General features: G+C 36.9%; 2 protein-coding genes across 13 annotated transcripts in view; one reads left to right on the top strand and one right to left on the bottom strand.

Annotated features, from left to right (window-relative positions):
* The window catches only part of pde4d (phosphodiesterase 4D, cAMP-specific), a 126304-nt gene extending 109648 nt beyond the window's left edge, over positions 1 to 16656 (top strand). For 11 of the 12 annotated variants that reach the window (XM_079637110.1, XM_079637114.1, XM_079637118.1 and 8 more), the window contains 14 exons: positions 485 to 676; positions 853 to 889; positions 999 to 1075; positions 1728 to 1777; positions 5505 to 5617; positions 10467 to 10560; positions 10973 to 11148; positions 11754 to 11852; positions 11964 to 12128; positions 12254 to 12353; positions 13698 to 13852; positions 14067 to 14189; positions 14568 to 14750; positions 15436 to 16429. In XM_079637110.1, coding sequence (XP_079493236.1) covers positions 485 to 676; positions 853 to 889; positions 999 to 1075; positions 1728 to 1777; positions 5505 to 5617; positions 10467 to 10560; positions 10973 to 11148; positions 11754 to 11852; positions 11964 to 12128; positions 12254 to 12353; positions 13698 to 13852; positions 14067 to 14189; positions 14568 to 14750; positions 15436 to 15933 — 2062 coding nt within the window. In that variant the 3' untranslated portion in view covers positions 15934 to 16429. Of the gene's footprint in view, positions 1 to 484; positions 677 to 852; positions 890 to 998; positions 1076 to 1727; positions 1778 to 5504; positions 5618 to 10466; positions 10561 to 10972; positions 11149 to 11753; positions 11853 to 11963; positions 12129 to 12253; positions 12354 to 13697; positions 13853 to 14066; positions 14190 to 14567; positions 14751 to 15435 lie in introns of all 12 variants that reach the window. The other variant, XM_079637112.1, reaches the window with a different exon arrangement.
* Positions 16657 to 18887: 2231 nt separating this feature from the next.
* rab3c (RAB3C, member RAS oncogene family) lies at positions 18888 to 25028 on the bottom strand. The gene is made up of 5 exons (XM_079636968.1): positions 24886 to 25028; positions 23244 to 23465; positions 22484 to 22602; positions 21048 to 21172; positions 18888 to 19573 (listed from the first exon to the last, which is right to left on the bottom strand). Exons 1-5 carry the CDS (start codon positions 24901 to 24903, stop codon positions 19383 to 19385), a joined length of 675 nt encoding a protein of 224 aa, XP_079493094.1. The 5' UTR covers positions 24904 to 25028; the 3' UTR covers positions 18888 to 19382.
* Positions 25029 to 25655: the final 627 nt, after the last annotated feature.

Below are 25655 nucleotides of genomic sequence, written 5' to 3'. Positions count from 1 at the left end.
TCCGATCTGGATGCGTTTTTCTCAGCTGTTTGATTAAAATGCTGCTTTTTTTGTTAAACTTACTCACATCCAAGTGTTGATAAAAAAAAGAATGCATGAAGCTAGAATAGTAAAAAAAATATATATATAAAGCAGAGGCTCTGTTCTTTCTTTTGAAATATTGCTACTTCAGAAATTCATAGAACAAAATATTCTGGGGGCCATAAAAAATGCTGCTGGTGGCTGGTAACTTTTTTTTTTTTTTTTTTTTTACGCTGGCGGGGGAAAGAGTAAAAAAATTAGTTTTTATTCTTGGTGTGAAAAGAGAAAAAATTGTCTGAAGAAAATGGCTAATGACCAGTTACTAACATAAAATTGGTCAGCAACATGCCCACATTGCAGAAAATGGTCATTTCGAAAATGACCTGAGTAACATTCTACTCTATGTGGTCCAGTTCTCACATTGGACATCAGCACTAACTGTCGTGTTGCTTTGTCTCCCCAGCTTTGATGTGGACAATGGCACGTCATCAGGACGTAGTCCGCTGGATCCCATGGCCAGCCCGGGGTCAGGTCTCATTCTTCAGGCCAACTTTGTGCACAGCCAGAGGAGAGAGTCCTTCCTGTACCGCTCGGACAGCGACTATGACCTCTCACCAAAGTCTATGTCCAGAAACTCCTCCATCGCCAGTGACATGTGAGAAAATGTCTTTTTAAATGTTTAGTGGCATGTTTTTTTTTGTACGAATGCGCATGTTTTATTCTTAAATAGTAAAACAAATGTATAGCCTTAAACTACAGTACTTAAAACATTTCTATAAATGATCAGTGCTGTCATTAGTACTTATGTTTTTGTTTTTTGTTTTTTTGCAGACACGGGGATGACATGATTGTTACCCCTTTTGCACAGGTATTGCGATATTAAATATGTAAAGTTTAAAAGCAGATGGTTTGACAACATTACAAAATCAATAAAATTATATAACACCACTGAACTAATTTTATGTGTCCTCTCTCAGGTTCTGGCAAGTTTAAGGACTGTCCGGAATAATTTTGCTGCTTTAACAAATGTACAACAGGAAAGAGCCAATAACAAGTATGTTGCTTTCAATTTAAAATACTCAAATTCACACATTTTTATCATGACGCTGAGCTCGTGTGTCCACCAAAGCGGTTATCTTTTTCCAATTGTTTTTCAATGGGAGCGCTGTGTTTTTTTTAAATGGCAGCTGCGTGACTAGGCGCTGAGTGTCTATTTCACACTGAATGCTCTGTGTTTTTTTACCGGTCACCGAGAGTTGAAGAGTGTTCAACTTTGTGTAAAATGCAGCGCTCATCACTGTCATCCACTTTTTACCCAGCCGTCCAATCACACTGGAGGAGGGGCGGGACAATACCAACAGACGACAACAACAAGCACAACAGCGGAACAAAATCATTGAAAACAAGAGCCAGTGCATTTACTTAACATTTGTATTGACATTTTTATATTCAGAAACAACTCTCTGGGAAATCATACCAGTAACACTTCCACAGATATTTTCTGTATAGCACATATAGCATCTCAACTGAAAAAAAGAGCGTTGGCGGTTTCAGCTGGCTAAAAATGCTTTGGTGGACACACTAAATATTTTTTTCCCCAGTATTGACCGAATTTGTATATGTTGTAAATGTGCTAATAGCAGTCAATCTGTTACTTGCATCATCGACAATGACGCCTTCTTTTTTCCCCTTTTTTTCTCAAACAGGAGATCCCCAATGTGTAACCCACCTCCCATCACAAAAACCTCATACACAGGTGTCGTACCTTTGATTTTTATATTTTGAATATTGTCATGCCATCTTAACAGCAGTGCTATTTCAGTATGATTTATAGTAGGCTATTCACATTTTGAATTAGCTTTTATTTTTACATGTTCAGTTTTTATTTTAAGTTTTAGTTTTGTGCTTTTGTTTTGTGCTTTTGTCGTTTTTTATATATTTCTATATCGCTTTAATTTATAAAATAGTATTTTAGTATTAGTAATTTTAGTACTTCAAATGATTTATTTTCAGTTCAACACTGCGTAACCGATCTTTATCATTGAGATCACATTGTATCAGATAGATTTGCTTAGTTTTGTGTTTTGTGGAGAACTGTTAGACACTGTTTGATATGAGGGATGACGTTGTCCTTGTGTGGCACCTTCCGTTTTGTCTAAACCAGCATGAGGGCAGCCTCCAGACATCCCATATCGCACTGTGCATGTCATGTACTCTGAAGCCGATAAGGAAAAATATGTCACAATACCCTCTATGCACAAAGGCTTTAAAGATAATTTAATACTCACTTTTAACCATTTGTTGATGCGTATGTCAGCTTTATAGGGCATCCTGGGATGTGACAGTCGTTTTGCCATAATCATGAGGCACTGCTCATTATATTGATTAGCTGCTGTTTGTGGTTTATTTATAAGGTTTGCAAAGAAAAGCTTGTTTTGAGATGCAGGTGTTTGACCTAGAACTGTAGTACCGAGCGCTCGCTGGATGTTTAGCATGAGCAGAATGTTCAGTCGCAGAGATAAAAAGCACCAGTGTTATAGATTTATAATATTGATTTGTACTAGAAGCAGTGAGCAGATGGAGACATTATACAATTTAACTACCCATGCTGAGTTTAGATGTCATGTGACCCTGATGGGTGTTGAGTGTAGGGTGACTGGATGGATGGCCAATGGCCATATACCATAATGTAGATAAGGATGGAAGCGCCAGTGGCTAAAGATATGACCTGGTCACCACCAGAAGGTTCACCATTCTGGTGATAGTTAAGCAAGACATGTTGTACCAGGGAGAATGTCTCTCTAATAAGTGTGTTGCAAATCTCTGTGGATAAAAGAGCCAACTAAATGACTAATTAGTGGAGCTTGTTATGGCATGATTCCTAAAATCATGCAGCTTGTAAAGAAGAGGGCTGATCAGACTTACGCAGACAATAAAACAAGTGCTTAATAGAGTTACATTAAAGCAGGGACCTGAGCCATGTTTAGAGACCAGAATATCATAGGGAACACTGTAAAAAATTATACGATCAATACATTCACAACTTATATTTTTACATTGCTTTAGCTCATCAAAATAAGTTAAAGGGATAGTTCACTTGCATTCAACTTTATTGATCTTATTCAAAGTTATACAAGATTCGACTACTTTTTTTAAAGTCAGTTTAATGTAATTTAAGTTGAAATGACTTAAACATCCAAGTCAATTGTACCAAGTCTTTGTACTTAAAATTATTTTTATTTTTTTTACTTCAGTAAGAAACCATCTAGCAACACCATAGAACAGGGTTTTAAAACTTTTTTGATGCCAAGGGCATTATATATATATAAAAAAAGTGTCATTTTAAAGAGAACATGTTGTTTAAAAATAAAGTAATTGGCATTCATGTTGTAAATACATTATTGTGGTATTATCTGGAACATATTTTTTATTATAAGTATCCATTATTATTCTAAATGTATTTAAATAGCAGCTTTAACAATACATATTGGTCCAAAATATTTTTCTTCGAAATTTCCTACGGACCCTATATTATGACCTTGTTTGAAACCTGACACGCTAAAAAACACCCTGAACTTAAAAAACACCCTGAACACCCCTATAAACCGCTTAGCAAAGTACTTAAAACCACTAAGAACACTTTACAACCTACAAAGCAACATGTTAGGAACACTCTAGAAACTGCAGTTTTGCACCGACAGGTATCAATCACTTTTTTCCAGAAAATCTGTTTATAATTTGACTTGCATTCGGTTGCACTCATCTGTTTGCCCTCTGAGTAGCAATTCACACAAACACACAAATTCTGCTCACAATGGGGGAATAAAGACTTGATTGAACAAGATTAGAAGAGACTTTCATTGTAGATGTGTCTTTTTAAGGTAATTTTTGTGGTGTATCCAAATAAATCCTCTTGCAAAAGCAAATGCTGATGTTTTGGTGAGGAGTTTCTGGCTGACAAGGCAGAGAGCCTGTGACCCAGATTGAAGGATTCCAGTCCTGCTTTTCACCCCAGCTCTCCTGTCTATGGAGCCCGTGCCCTCTCATGGGCTGGTGTATGATGTCGCGCTAAGCACGAGAAGAATGTCATTGACGTCAGTGCAGTCTCTTTCAGAGAAAGTGGCACCCCAACCCTGTGTACTTCACCACACATGCAGAAAGAGAGAGAGAGAGAAAGACACAGACAGACAATGAATAAGATAATGTGTGCTTTGTTGAAGCAATGTACATGTGGCATTTGTTTTCATAGTAGTGTCAAGTAAGCAACATGTCTAGCATAGCTGCACTGACGACTGTTTTGTCAGTCTTTTGTTATTCAGTTTCACTCATTTTTATGCCCTCATATGGTCATCCTTAACCTTTTCGAAAAGGCACATGCAACAAACGTTTGCGAATTTCCATAAACTCCATTAACCATAAAAAGCGTCTGATATAAGATAGCACAAATTTTGCAGGTCATAAACGGTCTCATCTCAGCGAACATGAGATGCTGACCACAGTTTATGTAGGAAATGATTTGCTATCTTTATAAACATAAATCACAAAGCATCCTCTTTAAAAGCCAACGCATAAATGTGTTAGCTGTGAAGGACCCAAGCTCCTCAGCTCGAAATCCCGTAAAGTTCATGCCGGGTTTTAGCTGTAGTCCTCTCTCTCCTGCATGCAGCAGCACTGGCAGGCTTCAGGCTTCTGTTTCAAGAGGAAGCTCGGCTCACGTTCAGCTAGCGACGCTCCACGGCTGCCCCGTGCTCATGCAGGGCATCCACCGCTCTGAGAAAAGAGGGCAGGCAGATGCGATCACCTTTGTTCTTTTGTGCGGCAGCTCAGCTTGAGGACTGGAGACAGGGACTATTCACTCATCTGTTGGCGTCAACCCTCTGTATGCTTTGTATGCGTGTATGAGCGGGTGTACGTGTGTGTTATTGTTATGACACTATGCCTGTATGCTTTGTTATGGGCCGGATCACATGCTCCTAAGGGCCACCGCACACTACTCAGCTTCTTAGATGCAGACCGGCATCTGTCACGCAGAGATGGGCCTGCCCACACCAATGACATTCTCTCTGTCCCGAGATGAGAGCTTTCACTCCGGGCTTCTCGAACATGTAGGACTATAGATTCTGCAGTCGAGCGCGTGTTGTCATTTTGTTTGTGAGCAGTGTGAGAGTGTTGATTTGTGTGGCCCCTTTGTATGTTTTCTTAAGGGATATAGTGTTCCCCGCTTCTCACGAGATCTGACTCCCACCCCTCGTGCCTCGTTCGGATTACAGCTCCGCTGTTTTTGGAAACCTTGTTTTTTGGCTCGATTTGGAGCCCCATCATTCACTGTGGAGGGCTTCAGCACAGCATGAAGAATTACCCATGCGTTCTGTCGGGATATCCCAACATGGCGGTCTACAGCAGTTTGGGCCCTCTGCTGGGAGCCTCAACTAGACACCTAAAGCATCTGAGATCTGACTCCTTGCCTCCTTCTCTTCCTCCAGAGGAGGCCTACCAGAAGCTGGCCACAGAGACCCTGGAGGAGCTGGACTGGTGCCTCGACCAGCTCGAGACCCTACAGACCAGGCATTCGGTCAGCGAGATGGCATCCAACAAGGTAAAAAAGCTCTGGGTGTCTTTATCTGCGCTCTTGCTTGTTTAGGATTCCCTGGGATGGTTCTGCAATTTGATGAAGTACAATTATTAATATCTCAGGTGTTCATATTCCACTCACAATCACAATTAGGGCTTGTATTGTCGATTTATAACTTTTTATATTATTATTATTTAATTTTTTTGTGATTTAATTTTATTTATTTGTTGTTGTTTTTTATATTTAATAAAACAAACAGTTTCAGGCTTTGAATATATTTCACTTGTGCACAATATTATATTGTGCTATAATGCCTCAAGATCAAATTACTTTTTTAAGACTTATGTTATCACAAATGTTTGTTGATTCCCAGTAGACCTGAACACCAGTAAATAAATACGCATCACATCTGACTGCTTGGTACTCCATCATACTGTGTTTGTAGCCTTAGATGTCAATGTTGTGCATTGGTTCAAACATGAGCAGAAGATGATTAATATTATAAAATGGCAATCAGATCATGTAATAAACAACTAAGGCGTTTAGTTGTCTTGAAGTGAAGTTGATTTCAGACCAGTTGGTGTCTTTTAACCAGTGCACTGTTTGCAATAACAGCAGCAGAATCGTCATTCAGGCTGCACTGAGCATGCCCACAGTCTCCAGCAAGGCCCTAGTACACATACAGCATGCTAATCAGCCTGTAGTGTGTGTCTATTCCCGTCCAGTCCGTTTGGCCACAGCACCTCTTTAAATAACAAAATACGAGATGCTTCTCATATTGCTTACGCAACCGGTCTAAAGGTCCAACAGAGGTGACCAGACAAAAGTAACAGAAGAGACAAATACTCACATTTTCATATGTCTCACTTGAACGAGTATCCCCCCCCCCCCCCCCCCAATACCCAGTATCCATGGAAACGCACAAGGCCTGTCAGTTTGCTTTGTTGCCTTAGCTCAATAGCAATAGTGGCGTATCCCATATAAAACTGCCTCACAGTCACCACGCAAGTGTTATATCCTATCCGACTGATATAAACAACACTGTTTTCGTGTTGTTTTAGAACAGAAATAGCTACTGCTAATCTGTTATGAAATTTTACCTATATGTTGTGTGTAGGTTGTGTATAGATGTCCAGCTGCCATTGTTTTCATGATTTATTAGCTGTCAGAATGTTCATATTGGCTTGAATACATCTTCCTTTTCAATTGCTGAAATCATTAAATCTATTTCACCATAAGAATTCAATTTAGATATGTTTTATATCTATAAAATGTAATCTTTATATGTGGGGATTACGCCGTAAGATAGAGTTTCAATCAGAACTACACTTTTGTTTTGATCAAGGAGTGATCTGGGTAGCAAATTAGGCCAGATACATAATTTATGCATGTATATTTTAAGGCTAAATATGGATGATTTTCGAGAGACTCAAACATTAGCATGCATTAACATGCACATGTGACCTTATACTGACAACAAACAATACTTTTTTAATACTATACCATAATTATAACAAAATATTATTTTATAATTGGTATTTTTTATATCTTTATATATATATATTAGTATGTTTATATTAACATGCTGTAATATTAACTATACATTGCTAAAACCAAGTCACATAAGAGTCAATCTAATGCTTCAAAAATGTCTACAATAATACAGTAAAAAGCATTTTATGTCAACATATTATGTTTTTTTTTGTTGTTGTTTCTTTTAAAATTTTAAAATGTAATTGTTTTTTATTTCATGCAACTTTTTTTTGTTACATCAGATATGATTTTTAATAGTCAGTCTTTTTAAACCATTAGTCAATAAGTTGTTTAACTTGTTTTCGAGATAGTGGGCATGATTTTGTGTTTTAAGTCATTTTACTGTTTTTGTCATTTTTATTCATTTCAGCTTCATTTAATCTATTGATGTGGATGATGGACATTGTCACTTTAGAAAAAAGTACAGTTTACATACTAGATGATCTGGTAGTCATTTTATTTTGTTTTATTTTTCTATTGATGATTATTTGCTTATCTGCATCTTTGAATCTGTGATTTGCATCTTTTTTAAAGCTGTATACAGTGTTACGGAGTTTGGAAAAAGTCCACATCTTGATACATCATAGTGATGCTTCAAAGAAAGCTTTGTTTAGTTTAGTCTGCTGCAGTGGTAATGTGCAATTCATATTAGAATAAGGATTATGTTATTTGGACCTATTATATCATATTTTATAGATGTCAAAGCCCCCCTGCAAGTTTAGAAGAAATAATGAATGAATGTTGCTTTTGATCTACAAGGCGTATTATTAAACTAGGGGGACGGATCCAGGAACAAATAATTATTTTGGCCTGTCCCAGAAAACACATTTTCAAGAAATCACAGCTACAAATTGTGTGATATCCTCCCATTTTTAGCTGGAGACTTGTTTTAACACCCTCTAGATGTTCCAACAATAGAAACACAGTCACCTCTGTCCGTACGGACCCTCAACAGCCTATTACCGTCGGCTCATCTGCTCCAGTAAAGCTGCAAATTACTCGGCATCCCACTAGTGGTACACAGGGACCAGAAGTGTGAAATAATCCCTGACCATGTTCTGTCAGCTCCACTGCCTCAGCTCTTTATTTGCTGCCGTGCTGTACGGTCTTCTGCCACCGGCTCTGTCCAGCTCAGTTTAAAGACAGGTTTTGCTACAATACCTCAGTGACATTTCTAAAAATGTACATGGTCTACAGGTACATTTTTAGTCACTTGCTCTCAGGGCACAGTGTGTTTTGTGGATAGTTGGCCATTGGAAGTCTGTAATTCAGTTATCATACATTTGGCCAAATAATTCAGTCCTCGGTCATGCATTTGTTATTGTAAATTTATTAATTATATAATTGTGTGTGTATGTGTGTGTGTGTGTGTGTGTATATATATATATATATATATTATATATATATATATTATTCATTTAAAATGTATATTATTTTATATTTAATATTAATGTACAAGTGTACAACATCTGTCATTTTTGTGATCGTGGCATAGGGCAGTGCAGTAAAAAGTCTGGACCAGCCTTTTTTTTCTTCCAGTTACAAGTCAGAGAATAAAATGGCACATTTCCCAGCACACGTTTTGCTTTATTCAAGGGCTCATTACCAATTTACCAGGACAAATCTATAACGCCGTCATCAGTTTATTTTGTTCTTGTTCATATGGTCTCCATTGACTCCCCTCTGTGGATTTATGTGAATGAACTTTACTGAATATTTTATGAGTCTGGTTGACACAATGTTCACTTCCAAACATCACGTCATGTCATGAAGATTACCTCACCAATCCACACATACACGCGCGTCTGTCCGCACACACATGCACATAGTGGAACATGATGTGAATACGCATTAATACAAACCACACATAATGACTGTGTGCCCTTTTGGGGAGCTATCTGCTGTATCACAGAGCTCACGTACAAAAAACACATCCTCCAACTGAGCTGTAGACATCCAGAGGGTGAAGTGGGAGGGGTCCCGGGGAGCGAAGCACTCCCAGAGGATTTACATGCCAGCTTAGCTCGGCCAATCGGCTGCAGCGATGAGCTCATTCTAATCCGGAGATGCCTGATTGGTAGGGCTGCACTCAGAAACACTCTCACCTGAGTGATTGTGTGAAACGCAGCCTTATTTGGAAGCTGTTAACTGGGCATATTTTCCTTCCAAGGCGCAGGCATTTTTCAGTCTATTTAGTTTGAAGAGTGCGCAGCGTTCGAGAAGAGAGAGATGCTATCAGACAAAGCCGTGGATTGTTCACGCCCTCCTCTGTCGTAGATGGAATCTTGCCAGGTTTCTTAACAATGGAAAACGTCGTCGTGAGGAATGCCCTGGAATTTCTGGACTTTTCGGATGAGGTTTAGCTTTAGATCGCAATGTTAGTTCAGGTGGATTAAAAAAGAAATGGAGCTTTGAGACCATCTGCACTGAGCATTTTGTGTTTGTCTTCCCTATCAGCCAGTGTTTTCTAATCTCATCTGCTATCTGGACTTACTCAGTCAAAATGCCTGAGGCAAATTATTTGCTGTCAGTTTCTTGGGGGTACATAAAGGTGAGTTAATTAATCATGAAATACTGTATTCTTATAATGGAATGGGGTTGGACAGGCTGCTATTGTTTATTATTGGTGTTCAGTATGTGGTTGCACAAAGAAAAAAGACTGCATAAAGAACAGATTATGACAGGCAGATATTTAAATGAATTGATTTGTTAATTAATTAAATGTTTGTATATATATATATGTATAATGCAGAATTTATCATAATTATAGTATGTAAAAGACTATTCTTTACCTATTATTTTGCTTCCCCATTTTCATCTAGGCTGTATTACTATTTAAACCCAAACTACTATATAAAGCACCAGCACAACCATGTTTGTTTGCGCACATTAGCGAGTTAATTTTCGAGCATGTAGCCGTTTTTTTTCTTCAGTTTGTTCCTGCAAATCTTGTTAGAAATGTGGCGTCTATCTGGTGTGACCCAGCAGGTCGTTTTGACCTGACATTCTTAACAGTGTCTGTGAGAGGATGCATATGTTTTGGGTTGTTTGGAGGACTCAGCCTTGAAATCGTGGCGTATCTGCCGACTGATAGCGACACAGCTGACAAGGGAAAATCCATTAAATGATCATAAAAAAAAGAGGTAAAATGGTGACTTGTTCGGCAATGAATGAAAGAGGGGGTGTTTCAAACAATAGCACAAACATATTACACAACACCTCCACACAAGATATTTTTACTTTGAATGAAATATTTTTTTCCCCTTTTTTCCTTTTGCATAAAATAGGTCTAAATGACAAAAAAAATAAAACATCATTTTAATTGTTTATCTCTCAACAGTTCAAGAGGATGTTGAATAGAGAATTGACTCACCTCTCAGAGATGAGCCGATCTGGTAACCAGGTATCTGAGTTCATCTCCAGTACATTCTTAGGTGAGTGTCCCACAAATTTTTTTTAAAATCAAATATGGATGTTAACATTATGGTTCTACACTGAATGTATGTAATGTGGGAAGATACATTGCACTTTTAAATGCACAATGGAGTTAAGAGGAATAGCGTTTTGACTGGAGGAGGGCAACTATGTGGGTTTTTGGGGGTAACTCAGAGAACTAGGACAAATGAAGTGCTGATTATGAGCAAAAAAGCAGGCCAACAGCAGCTCTGCAGCCTCACGGCTGTGTAGCTGAATAATCAGGCCATAAGTAAGACCATTAAATGACCATAGCCCACCATTCATTCACAAAACTACAAATCAGTGGCTGTAATGACACATGCTGTGCTTTTACCCATGAGCACCTCTGATTTCTGGAACCTTCTCTGAGCACTTTCTGTGTTTCTGTAGACAAGCAACACGAGGTGGAAATGCCATCACCCCAGTCCCAAAAAGACAAGGAGAAGAAGAAAAGGCCGATGTCCCAGATTAGCGGCGTAAAAAAACTAACGCACAGTTCCAGCCTTACCAACTCTAACATCCCCCGGTTTGGGGTTAAAACTGAAACAGAAGATGAGCTGGCCAAGGTAAGTGAACATGCACTACCATTCCAATATTTGGGGACAGTAAGATTTAAGTAAGTAATTCAGATTAAAATGAATACTATTATTCAGAAAGAAACCATTATATTGGTCAAAAGTGGCAGTAAAGACATTTATAATGTTACATTTTTTTTTTATTTCAAACAAATGCTGTTATTTTGTATTCATCATTTGTATTCATGTCTCCTGGTTTACACACAATTATTAAGCAGCACAACTGTTGTCAATATTGATAATAATAAGACATAAGATAATAATCATTTCTAAAGGATCATGTGACACTGAAGACTGGAGTAAAGATGCTGAAAATTGAGCTTTGCCATTACAGGAATAAATGACATTTTAAAACACATTCAAATAGAAAACAGATATTTTTAATTGTAATAATATTTTACAATATCATGTTTTTTCTTGTATTTTGATTAAATATATCCAGCATTGGTGAGCATAAGAGACACAAAAGCATTAAAAAATCGTACTCACCCCAAACTTTTGAATGGTAGTAGTGTGTGTAATTAAAAGACTATAAAAAAGAGATTTACAGAAAACTGCAATATACTAAATACATGTGTTTCACTCTGTCATTTCAGGAGCTTGAAGATGTAAATAAATGGGGCCTTAATGTCTACAAAGTGGGAGAATTTTCTGGGAACAGACCTTTAACGGTTATGATGCACACAATATTCCAGGTACGTTTCTTTACAGTATTGTCTCACTCAAGCTCAATTTTGCTTCAGTGTCTTTTTATAAGACGCTCCTTCGAACAAGGACAAACCATGTGGGTTGTCTTTCCACTGTAGGAGAGGGACTTGTTAAAGACGTTTAAAATTCCCCTCGACACGTTTATCACCTATCTGATGACTTTAGAGGACCATTACCATGCTGACGTTGCCTATCACAACAACATCCACGCTGCTGATGTCACACAGTCCACTCACGTCCTGCTATCAACCCCTGCCCTTGAGGTACGATATGGCTGTCCCAGTATGCAGTGCTGCGAGAATGCCATTTCTTCTGATCGTTGAGTATTAAAGAAAGTGGATAATGATTTGAGATTTTAGAAAATCGTGTCTGTGTCTGTTATTTTCAGGCTGTGTTTACAGACCTTGAAATTCTTGCTGCCATATTTGCCAGTGCGATACATGATGTGGACCATCCTGGCGTCTCCAACCAGTTCCTCATTAACACTAGTAAGTCCCTACCTCTCTACCAACATGAAACCATTATACCAACCAGTAGACTGGGCAAAGTCTACTTTACCAATCAAAAGATTTGGGATAATTCAGATTTTTTATAAGAAATTTCTTATGCTCATATTGATCAACAGTAAAAACAGTAATATTGTGAAATATTATCACAGTTTTAAAAAAGTTTACAATTTTAATATAATGTAAAATGTAGTTTATTCTGTGATGTTTATTCAGGCTTCATTGTTAAATGAAAAAATGTTGAAAAAACAGTTGTGCTGCCTAATATTTTTTGTGGAAACAGTGATGCTCTACCGTTCAAAAGTTGAGTAAGTAAGATAAAAAATAAATAAAGAATTAATACTTTAACTCAGTTAGGATGCATAAAATTAATCAAAAGCAACAGTAAAAATGTTAATAATGGTACAAAAGATTTATATTTTAAAGATTTCCCACAAAGATATTAAGCAGCTAAAAGTTTGATAACAAGAACTTTATTAATAATTGAGTACCGATAATAATTGAGCACCAAATCATCATATTAGAATGATTTCTCAAGAATCATGTGACAATGAAGACTGGAATAATGGCTGCTGAAAATTCAACTTTGCATCACAAAATATTTCACAATATTTTTGTTTTTACGGTATTTCTAAACAAATAAACGCAGCCTTGATGAGCATAAGAGACGTATAAAAAAAAAAAGAAATAAAAAAAAAGTTTGACCTGCAATGTACATACATCAAAAAAGCAAATCCTTTTCCTGTAGTATCCGTAAAGCAACATCACGTTGCTTCCAAAAGGCTCTTCCTAGAATTTATGTTTGTGCAATGTTTTTCACAGCTGTCAGAACCACTTTTAGCTTAATCACGTTGTTCAAAGTAGCGGACTCACTCAAAGACGAATCAATACGCGTTTAAGCTGTTGTCACGTGCGGCAAACGGTCAATCGGGCGATTTTCACATGCTATCGATGCATGTGTTAGGTGGGCTACATGTGTCTGTGATTCACAAAGCTCACGTGTCCCACCCACACTGCCGCCGGTAAAATCCCCTCAAGGACTAATAGAGGGGCCAGTGGGGCTTGTCACAACTTGAACACAAGAGGAGGGAGCAGGTTGTTCCATACATTCATGCTCCTGTTTTTAATCGTGGAATACTAAATGAGACATTTTGATGAACATTTGCGCTGTTCTGAAAGGTCAAGCTCCAAAAAATAAAGCCTAAATTTAGGTTACTACTCATAGCGAGTCCACACAGAAATAGAAATAAAAGAGCTGCTGAAATATAGTTAGTACAGTATATAATGAATCGTGCTTCCTCTTTTCTCCTCAATCTCTTCTCTCAGACTCTGAGCTGGCCCTCATGTACAATGATTCGTCTGTGTTGGAGAACCATCACCTGGCTGTAGGTTTTAAACTGCTGCAGGAAGAGAACTGTGACATCTTCCAGAACCTGAACAAGAAACAGAGACAGTCACTCCGCAAGATGGTCATTGACATTGTGAGTCATGATGTATCAATGATATATCATTGGTCTATAAGTTAGCTGTCCTTTATCACACTCGACTGTTTTTGCAGGTTAATTTCACTGATGATTGTAATATGGAACTAAATGTTCATTTGAAAATAAGTGTAAATTAATTTAAGGGCCAATAAATTACCCTTTTTCTCTGCAGCCAAAATGGATAACCATTCATCTTTTTTTTTTCTTGCAGGTTCTGGCCACAGACATGTCTAAGCACATGAATTTGTTGGCGGATCTGAAAACCATGGTGGAGACCAAAAAGGTGACCAGTTCAGGGGTATTACTGCTGGACAACTACTCTGACAGAATACAGGTTCGTCCTTAATGCTCATGTAGATATCGCAATAAAGGTTATGATTTGAAAATCTTTGTAAAAGGATTTTATTTAATTCAATTGTATTTACATTTTATTGATTATTTAATTAGATAGTAAAATATATAAAATATATATATATATAAAATATATATATATATATATATATATATATATATATATATATATATATATATATCGTAATGGAAAATACATGGCTCCATGGGTTGGTTGATAGTCTGGGTCTATAAAGGTTAACAACCTCTGCTCTGAAGTATTTAACACCCGAATTTGAATATGATTATACACTTATGAATGTGCAAATGAATGTAAATATTAATATGCATGCATAACTGGCTGTTTTTGTCTGTATCTCAGGTCTTGCAGAACATGGTGCACTGTGCAGACCTCAGTAACCCCACCAAGCCTCTGCAGCTGTACAAGCAGTGGACGGACCGCATCATGGAAGAGTTCTTCAGCCAGGGGGACAGAGAGCGTGAGCGCGGCATGGAGATCAGCCCCATGTGTGACAAGCACAACGCTTCAGTCGAGAAGTCACAGGTAGGGCCGCTCAGGGGGGAATAAAATAAAGAAACATTGAATATATATCAAGCTTTATATATATATTGTGATTTAATAATTTATGCATAAATTCATGGTAAATAAATGTTTGATATTTTTTTTCAACATGTTCCAATTTATTATTTAAAAAAAATAATAATTTATGTTCTTTCTGTTCACCAAGACTGCATTTTTAATGCTGCAATAATACATTAAAACGATTTTAAATAACTGTTTTCTATTTGAATATATTTTAAAATGTAGTTTATTCTTGTGATGCAAAGCTTTATTTTCAGCATAATTAATCCATTATTCAGTGTCACATGATCCTTCAGAAATAATTCTAATATGCTGATTTGCTGCTCAAGAATCATTTATCATTATTATATATTTTTGTGGAAACTGATAAATTTTTTACAGGACTCTTTGATTAATAAACAGTGCAAAATAACAGCATTTATTTATATTTTAAAATTATAAATGTCTCTTTGGATCAATAATGTCCTTTCTGAATAAAAGTATTAAAATCTTCTTTTTTTTTAAATCATCAAACTTTTGGAAGTGTATATGCCAGCTATTTTATAAATCCTTTCAAATAGAACAATAGATGTCCAAAAAAAAAACATATATTGTGTGTTCTGATAAATATGCATCTTTACAAAACTATCAACATCTTTTTTTTTAGGTGGGCTTCATCGATTACATCGTGCACCCACTGTGGGAGACGTGGGCCGACCTCGTGCATCCAGACGCCCAGGACATCCTGGACACGCTGGAGGACAACAGGGAGTGGTACCAGAGCACCATCCCCCAGAGCCCCTCTCCAGCACTGGACACCTGCAGCGACGGCAGGCGCGCCGCCGGACAGGAGAAGTTCCAGTTTGAACTGACTCTGGAGGAGGACGGAGAATCCGACACCGAGAAGGACAGCGGCAGCCCTCCTGACGAAGAGGAGGAGGAGGAGGAGGAAGAAGAAGAAGAAGAGGAGGAAAACAGCTGCAGTGACTCTAAAACCCTTTGCACACAGGACTCCGAATGTACAGAGATCCCCCTGGACGAGCAGGTGGGGGACGGACAGGAGGACGAGGAGGACGACCACGAGGAGGAACGGGAATTATCAGAACCCTGTGTTTTAGAGGAGGAGGAAGAGGAGGAGGAAGAAGAGGACACTGCCAACACATAACACAGTATGAAACGGCACCTGAACTTTTTTATATTAGAGATGAGAAACACTTATTTATGGTTAAGATATTAGTTTTTTCATTGTCTATTTTGCATATCAGAAGTGCTTTTTAATGTCCGACTTTAACATGTTTTTCTTTTTCATTCCTCACTCTTTTTGTTTAGTTTGTTTCAACCATTTTACACTCAGGAATATCTTTTCCACTCCCACCTGTCATTCATACAAACAAATGAAAGGTTATAAAGCTTGTCTTTTATTCCTGGTTTCGAGGTACTTTTTTTTTTTTTTTTTACTTAAGCAGTATTCTAGAAACATTGACCTTAGAAAGCAGCTGTTTTTTCACCAACAAGACACTATTTTTTCCTGCAATTCGAAGCATTTTAGCAGACAAATGCTTTGAACTTCACGTCTTCCTGATGCCTTGAATGTGTTATTAATCTGGATTCAGTTGGCTGTTGTTTTTGTGTATCAAGCATTATTTGAAGTGAACGGACATGGTACCAAAGTGAAGAAGAAAAAACATGTAAAAACACCATTTTCACATCATGTAAATCACCATATTTGGGGTAAATATGCAAATGTGGTAAAAATGTTGCACATCTTCTTTTTTCTTTTAGCTTTATTTGTTGTTCCCAATCCAGATTGGAAAAAATTGATTTATTAATTTACATGAGTTCAAACGTATCTCCTCAGTTTGATAATACATGGTCATATTTCAACTTCAAAATTCCCCCAAAACAAAATCTCAATAGCTTGATTAAGCCTTAAATATTTTTGGTGCCAACCAAAAATTGACAAAAACATGCTAATAATGGAGTAAAATTAATCCTGGGTATCACTTCATGCATTAACAATAAGATGTTGTATTGTAATTAAATAATAATGATAATAGCAATTATTGTTATTATTATTTATTAAATAATAATGATAATTATTATTATTGGCCTGCTCAAAAATAGCTGTTTGGTGCCATAATGTCTCTGGCCAGTTAAACTGAAAACAACTGACATTAATGATGAAGCTCAATGTTCTGGTTTCTGTTGTCACATGATCACAGGACAATCAGCTTTAGTGCAAAGCCTCATTGTGAGTGTGAATCTATCTGCACTGTACCTTTTCATGTAATTAAGTTTTCTTTTGTTGATTGTATTTATTTTGGTAATTTTTGACATCGCCAAACATTTGCAGCGGTAATGGTTTTAATTGCTGCTTTACTCATCTCTGTCAAGTGTCCTACTGTACCCTCTTCTTTTAGTTATTTTCATACTAGTATTATTTATTAATGCTCTTTGATGTGCTTCTAGCATATTAAATCATTTTAATCAAACTGTAGCATCAGCAAGGCAGGCTTATCAGTCAGTTCTCCTAAATAAATTGTTTTAATTATACATATGCAGTAAATATATCTAATCAAATGTTACGTATGATATTGAAGCCTTTTGAAACTAGCCCTTTTTCATTGCTTTATTTAAAACGCATTCTGTTGCCAAGTTTTTTTTTAAATGAGTAGTTCGTATTTTTTTAATTGTCTCCATTCACTACATTGTTTCTCATTTCTATCTGTTTACATACTTATTTATTGTGCTGTACAGTACATATTGTCGCTCTTATTATTTTGTAAATGATTATATCATCCCTTTTGGTGATGGTGTTGTATTATGGAACTCTTACTGAGAGAATGTTTGTTATTCTTAGTATGTAATGATCCCATTGATATGTGTCTCTAGAGAGATTGCGTAGAGAAAGGGGAAAGCCAAATTATAGTCATTACTGTGTTTATTTTACATTCTTTCTTTTTAAAAGAAAGTGGTTCTGTGGCCTGAGGGTTGTGCCTTACAGATAGCTCTTTAGTTTTTATCCTCTTGCTGCACTAAAGAAACTACTGGCTGGAAACTGACCTAGATGTGTTTGTTGTGTTCCTCCTGTTTATGTGGCATAAATGCTCCAAGGAAAGAAAGAAAAAAATAAATAAACAAAAGTTGTCAGACCTCACTGGACAGGGTAAAAGGAGGCCAGTGTGGTGGGTTTGGATTTGCGACCAACTGTAAGTCCATCATATTTCCGTCTATGCTGTGTTCGTCTGACTGAAACATTGAAAACCGTTTGCGTTTCATGCAATATGAGAGAGAACATCTTTCTGTTGGGGGATAACAGGGCATTTTGATTTCCAGATCCACAGGGGTTGAAGCATCCTTCACAAAAAACCCAAACGCTCAATTTGGGACTCATTTTGACACATATACTGTAGATTTTTAATGACCCTGAATGGATGGGAATCAGTGTGTCCTTCTCGTCTCTTTTTAAATCATGACAGAAATACACAAACAGAATTTGACAAATGATATTTAGGGATAACTTTTTTTTTTTTTTTAGTTATGTGAATTGAATGAGAAAATTGTCTGGAGGTTTCACAAGACTGTGTAGTTGTTTATTGGACTCCTTGTTTATTGCAGTCTATTGGATAGAACTGTAGAAATAAAATTTACGTACGAAAACTGGTAAAATCCAATAAAAATGTTTTTATATGCACCAAAATAAAAGCATGGGTTGACTCTATGATAATGTCTCTTGTTTGCTCTGAGTTAAGAATCTATTGCTGTGTGTGTGTGTGTGTGTGGGGGGGGGGGCAGTTTTATTTTTGTATCATTGAAATGCTATTATAGTTTTTGTTATATTTATATATATATATAAATATAGTTTTAATTTTGGTTAGTTTTAATAATTTTGAAAAAAATATTTTGTATTATTTTAAATGTCAATATAGTTTTTATTACTTTTTATTTTTAGTTGTAGTAATTTTAGTATATGACGTTAAACTAACTGAAAGTAAGAAATGTTTTCTTGGCAATCAGACTGAATTATTATTATTTTTTTTATATATATTTTTTATAAATACCGATTCAATAGCAGTTGTCTAGACAGAACCATGTGAAAGACTGGATCTAGACATCAGAATCATTTCAAGGCCACATTTATTTATTTTCTCATACTTTAAGCTTTCGCGATCATTATCCGTACACACAGTTGCACACAAACATATCCAACCAACTCATCAGCAAAATGCGAGTACAACATCCTCTCACGCTACACACAAGTTAGACAAGTATATAGTATTTATAAATTTGCAGAAGTTTATAATTCCCCTGAGAGACATGGGAATGATGTGGAGAATCTAAAGTTCGGATTACTAATACAAGAGATATTGCGGTATAGAGGATACAGGTACACTAGCAACCCCTGAAATAAGACCTGTATAATGGCATAAAGAAAGGACAAGGTTTGACACTTGGGTTTGGCACAATCTTGCTAGTTTGCTATGTCAGTAACACCAAAAAACTAGGAGTTGAAGCCAGGTCAAAGATTGGGGGTTCAGTAACTTATTCTGTCTCAGAATACCGAAGCTTGGCAACAGCGCTCGAGCCACAAGCGAACGGCCGGGACGGTGAACACTAGCAGCTGCAGTCAGATTGTTGCGGTGGCGTCGTGTTGTCACTTAGTCTGGTTGTGGGCGTTCCCGTGGAAACGGCTGGGTCGGCCTCAAGAGTGTCTGACATCTTGTCGCAAATGATGTCCACCAAACGCTCAAATGTCTGCTTGACGTTGATGTTGTCCTTTGCGCTCGTCTCAAAATACTCAAATCCTTTTGGGAAGAAGAGAGGTAAGCAAATTAAATAAGCAAATGAAATCCGCTTTGCGTCGGGGTCCCGATCAGCCTGTCGGGGTTGTATTCGCTATAACAACCGCCTCGCTCTACATTATCCCGCTTATTACATACCTACCAAATAAATCAATCATTTGACAGAAAATATTGATTTAAAAAGAAGTTTATTGATTTAAAAACGATTGTATTGCTTCCGCTAAAGAACACCGTGTCCATGGCAACGCTCTATTTTTCGTGGCAAAGGTGTTTTATAATTAGCAGCGGTCTGTTATCAAGAATTATATCACGGTCTGGGTGAATACTCGATTCTGACCGTTAGATTTCGATTGTAAAACGAATTAAAATATAAACTAATGTTTTTAAATGTGTTATTTGGCAAGTGAACATGGTATAAGCGGATTAATGCCCTTCAAGGTGTCCATTGTCAGGTATTAATGGACTTCGGCGGATGCAACAACGCCTCGCCATCGTCAATTAATACCTGACAATGGACACATCGTCGGGCATTAACCCTTACATATCAGACCGCATTCTACATTAGAATTCAACCAAGCCATGTAATAAGCGGGATAATGTAGAGCGAGGCAGTTGTTATAGCGAATACAACCCCGACAGGCTGATCAGGACCCCGACGCGACATTTCTACATTTAAACAAGTATAAATGTAGAAAAGAGAAAATCCAAGGCACTCTTCTTCAAAATTATTTAAAAAGCCTTTATTTTACTGGCTATATCATAGTAGAAAATTCAAACGCACCCTGGACACTTTTTTGTCTTTCTAATATAAGTATAAATGTTTTGGGGTTGATAAGATTTTAGAAGATTATAAGAATGCTTATTATAAATAGTTGGCTATTTATCACTACTGTGATTGTTTTTTTGTTTTTTTTTATGAATACAAAGTTCAAAAGAACAGCATTTATTTAGAATATTAGATTATAAATTAAGATTATAAGTGTCTTTACTGTTACTTTTGATCACTTGAATGTGATATAAGTATTAACTTCTTTAAAAAAAAAATCTAGTAGTGTGATATATATATATATATATATATAAAATATTTATATTTAATATATATATTTAATGACCCTACAAGTTCGATTAAACAATCAAAATACGAGGAAAATATTAGATTTAAAAAAAAAATATAAGCAAAAAAATAAATGCGTAGAAAAACAAGAGGCTCACAAGAAAAAGCATGCATTGACTACAACATAATCAGTCATTCATATTTTGTTAGTTCTCTCATTTTTGCTTGTGATCATAATTTCTTTATATGACAGCCTGGCCAAAATTACGTCCACACAAGTTGGGATTTTTCAGTGCATTATCACAAATAAAACAATTGTCTCCAAGCACGACAACGCAATACGCTTACAAAATCTTCAAGATCAAGGTGAAAATGTGACTTTTCCAAGGCCAGACATCACTTTTGGCCACTATATATACTCACCCAGCTGTTCCGCTAGCAGTCTCCCACTGTCCACAGACACTATCCTTTCCTCATCCATGTCGCATTTGTTTCCTGCGAGGATCACCTGGGCATTGTCCCAAGAGTATGTTTTAATCTGGGTCGCCCTGACACGAGACGAGACAAAAGCGAGCAGACATGCTTGTCGTCAGTACAAATGCCCTGGAACATCCTCCAGGACAAGCTGTGCCAGACTCGTGTCACTTTTATTGTATGAGAATGTCATCATGCCACAGAAAATCAATGGGAACTTCATGACAAACAGACTTGTTTATATTCTGTCCATCTCTCTTCCTTTTTCTCATCTTTTAGCAGCATGTTTTTTGTTTTCTCTAATCCAGAGATGTAATGACTCTTCATTAACACAACAAAATCACTCTCAAAGTATTGTATTTCACAGGTCATCATGACATAAATCTGTTTTCTTTTACAAAAAGTACGTTTTATTTGACTAAACTATGATAAATCAAAATCCAATGTAATTTAAATGAACAGTAAAATCGTGCTATGAAGCCCCTCAAGGAACATGGTGGTGAAAAAAAAGACATAAGATGGGAGGACAAATAAAAGGTGTCTCGCAAAATGTTTTCGTTCCCCCGAGAAACTTTGCGTAAAGGAACCATGTCCCTTTAGGGGCTCCATAGTCACACACTAATATTGAATGGCTTCAGACGACTTTAAGTAACACATTACAATAAGGTTTCATTTGTTAACATTACTTAACTAAATTAGTTATCATGAACTAAGAATGAAAAATACTTCTACTGCATTTATTAATATTAGTTAATGCTACCCTCAACATTTACAAATACACTTTTAAGATCAAAAGTTGTCTCTGTTAACATTAGTTAAGGTTAGTTAGTTAGTTAGCATCTTTTGTGTTCCACAGAGAAAAGAAAGTCACTGAGATTACATGAGGCTGAGAGAATGATGACAACAGTTGCATTTAATTTTAAATAAAATTATTTTGAAAACATATTTTTGAGCACTGAAACAACAATGTCCTTAATTCAGTAAAAATGATTTCTTAAGTCTGTATCTGCTGAGCTGAGAAAAAAAAATTTACTTGGTAAATAAATTTTAATTGGTAAAACTTGATTTGGAAGAAACAACTCACGCTTTTGTGCTAGACACTAAAAATCAATTAAAACTTTGAACACAAGCCCATGCTTAAGTAATATTTGTGTACTTTCTCTGTACTTTTTGTTCTGTGTGTACAGCATTGGAAAGATAAGAAGAGGTCCGAGTAATATCCCCGACATGATTAATGACTTTCATTTATAGATTTTGACTCCAGGATCGACAGACATGAAGGCAGACGGAAGCTGCGGGATCACCTCTGCAAACCCACACAGTGGTGATCCTGAAAGCTCAACAAGCCTGTCATAAAGCACAAAGACAACTTTACATCAACTCACCAGTCCTGAACGGCAGCAAAGGACTCCTCGTTGGTAATGTCATACATTAGGATGAAGCCCATGGCCCCTCTGTAGTAGGCTGTGGTGATAGTCCTGTACCTTTCCTGCCCAGCTGTGTCCTAAAAATAACAAGAGCAGCATTATAATTGGCCGCTTTCACAGACCAGGCTTAAGCCTAACATATATCAGTGCCATTGTTTTGTCTCAAGATGCACACCAGTAATGCTTTTTTTCTAAGGCACGTTTAATTCAACTAAATCTTAATCCTTGCTTAATTTAAACTCTGTCTGTGAAACCAGGCCAATATGTAGTAAATGAGTTAAAAGAGGTGCATCTCTACATATATTTTGACCGAAAATCACGTTAAATTCATAAGAACTGATTAAGTCAATTGAGTCTGGGACCGGCAAACGTGTGAATGAATGAGCGCTCGAGTCTGAGACGGTGCTTCGTCACCTCTAAATGTGGCAGCACTTTCCCTCTAAGACGAAAATAGAGAAGCGAGCCATGATCTGATGAACAGAAGAGTTCTGCTGATGCCGACTTAAAGGCCTAGATAAGGTGACAATGGCTTCTGTTCTCTTTCCATAAGCCAGTGTTAATCATCACCCCATGTGGTGTTTACATTGCTCCATGTGTGATTATCCAGCTCTTCAGTGCTTTACCAACCGTGCAACATTGATGCTTATTTAAAAAAAGACTTAAAGTCGGTGTCATTTTTAAATCATGGCCATTATGACGTGAACGAGGCAGGAATTACCCAGATCTGAAGCTTGATCCTTTTGTCGCTCTTATAAACCGTTTTGACCTTAAAGTCGATGCCCACTGTACTGACAAAGGCAGATGTGAAAGTATCGTCGGCGTAGCGGAAGAGGAAAGATGTTTTTCCAACGCTGCTGTTCCCGATGATCAACAGCTTGAACATGTAATCAAAGTTTTGATCAGAGCTCTCCTTTTGTTTGTTGTCTTGTGTAGCAGCCATCTGTGAGAACACAAAGCCACAGTGTGATTAATAGATCAAAGGTTTACAGCCTCACTCTTAAAACGTAAGTCTAAAAATAGAATCGTCATATATGGTTGTATGATAGTATAAATAAATGATAGGTTACACTTTATTTTCAGGTGACTGTGTTACAGTGTAATTATACATTTATGTGCTGAGTAATATTAATGAACTACATGTACTTACTATAGGGTTAGGGTTAGGAACAGAGGTTGGTTTAGGGTTAGTTGCATGCAATTATGCATAATTTATAGTTATTACTAGAATAAGTACATGTAACATCTCTAACATCAACGTGTAACAAGGACACTGTAAAATTGTATTTGATTCAAGTCCTCTCCATACTTGTTTTAAGCAATTCAGCACCAGGAGCTGTCCACTGCTGAGCCTGAAACCTATGAATGTCCTACAGCATTTTTGCATTTAATCCCAACCTAACCTAAATGTATTTTAGTTTAAATGTTAATATATTTTGCACAAGAGTTGTCAACTATAATGAATGTGCATCCTGTCTTGATTTCCTTTTTACATTGTTTGCATGGTGCAAACAGAGACATGACCAGATGTGATGACGATCAAAGACGAGGTCTGTTTTTAATTAAAAACTGATTTGATTCACAAAATAAAAGTGATTTTGAAGTACTGTAATATTAAAGAAAATAAAGTCAAGATTAGAAGAAATATGCATTCATTTGAAATATTACATTATGTTACTTTATTGTTTACACCTTTCTATTGGGTCAACTTATTGAGCAGATAAACAACTTTTAACACTCCAGTTCAAATTGTGACCAGGAATAAAACATAACTTTACGTTATTAGAAACATTATGTGCTCACTTAGCTGGGAAACAAATGTGTTTAAATGGAGTAATATGCGCGTGCAAACTCGGAAGGCGCCGATGATAGCCCACAATGTTGTCTAAGTAGGCAGCGCACTAGGTTTTGAGACGCAGCCTACAGTGTGTCTCATGTTTTTAAAGGAGTCTGGATATTAAAGGCTAATAGTCTTCAAACACCTAATGCTCGTAATGACTATAGGCTACTTGATGTGGACCATATAGACAAAGAGAATTGAGCTGTAAATGAGAGGCAATATTCTTTCATATAAACAACCAAGAATGTTTGAATTAGCAGCTCCTGTGAATAAATGAGCTTTTACGGCTGATTGCTTTTCTCTTCACTGATGTTGCGTTTCATAAATTGAATTGCCTAAACATCATGACCGGTCAGTATTATGCTCGCTGTCAAAAGGCAAATCTCTTTAAACTACATCTTTTTTATTTATTTATTTTTCAGTATGACTAAATTAGGCATTTATTTCTCTCTTTTTGCGTGGCTCTCCATTACGACCAAAGTGGTCACCAAACATTGTATTTATAACGCCGTTGCACACTTACCTTCCCGTACAACTCCATTGTTTCAGACAATACAACCAATACAATAAACGGAGCTTGATTTTGATTTAGTCCTAATAAATTATAGTTTTTTCCCCGTTTTGGAGAGGTGGAGTCGGCTGTTGGGGTTGGATGCAGTGATGCTCGCAATGGACGTCAGCAGACACACTCCACCCATTCATCCAATTGAAGTGTGAGTGCGATCTGCCGACAGCAGGGGGCGGTGTTGCTCTCTCTCTCTCTCTCTCTCTCTCTCTCTCTCTCTCTCTCTCTCTCTCTCTCTCTCTCTCTCTCTCTCTCTCTCTCTCTCTCTCTCTCTCTCTCTCTCTCTCTCTCTCTCTCTCAATCAGGCAGGGTTTTTTTTGCCCACCAAACTTTGTATAAAGATGATTCTTAACTTATGAAATTATATACCATTTCATTTATGCAATATGTTGGTAAAATGGCCATACATGGGTGGTCCCATTCAATACAATGTATCTAATCTAATTTGTATATGCATGTTTTCTTGGGGCAACAAACAATGAGGTGTAATAATGGGACTAATAATTGGTTGGCAACATTTTAATATCTAATATTTCTTAGGAATATTGCTATCAAATGTATTTCCCTATTCACTTGTGTCTCCCAAAATGCATGATAAACATGAACTTAGTCCTGGTGCCCACTACAGTGAACATGTATGAAATCAATGCCCTGTTTTGTTACAGAAATTCATATTTTTATTAGAAACCCCATAACATTTTCCTGAGATGTTGATTTATGATAAACCA

Source organism: Phoxinus phoxinus (genome assembly GCF_949152265.1).
Source record: "Phoxinus phoxinus genome assembly, chromosome: 15".
Classification (NCBI taxonomy): Eukaryota; Metazoa; Chordata; class Actinopteri; order Cypriniformes; family Leuciscidae; genus Phoxinus; species Phoxinus phoxinus.
This window is presented reverse-complemented; position numbering and strand designations above follow the sequence as displayed.

Excerpts from the sequence above, each read along its gene's own strand:
- rab3c (XM_079636968.1), bottom strand. Across the intron at positions 21,173-22,483 it reads TTTGCTGCCGTTCAGGACTG|GGCGACCCAGATTAAAACAT; the intron begins GTGAGTTGATGT and ends GTCTCGTGTCAG. Across the intron at positions 19,574-21,047 it reads ACTGCTAGCGGAACAGCTGG|GATTTGAGTATTTTGAGACG; the intron begins GTGAGTATATAT and ends TCTTCCCAAAAG.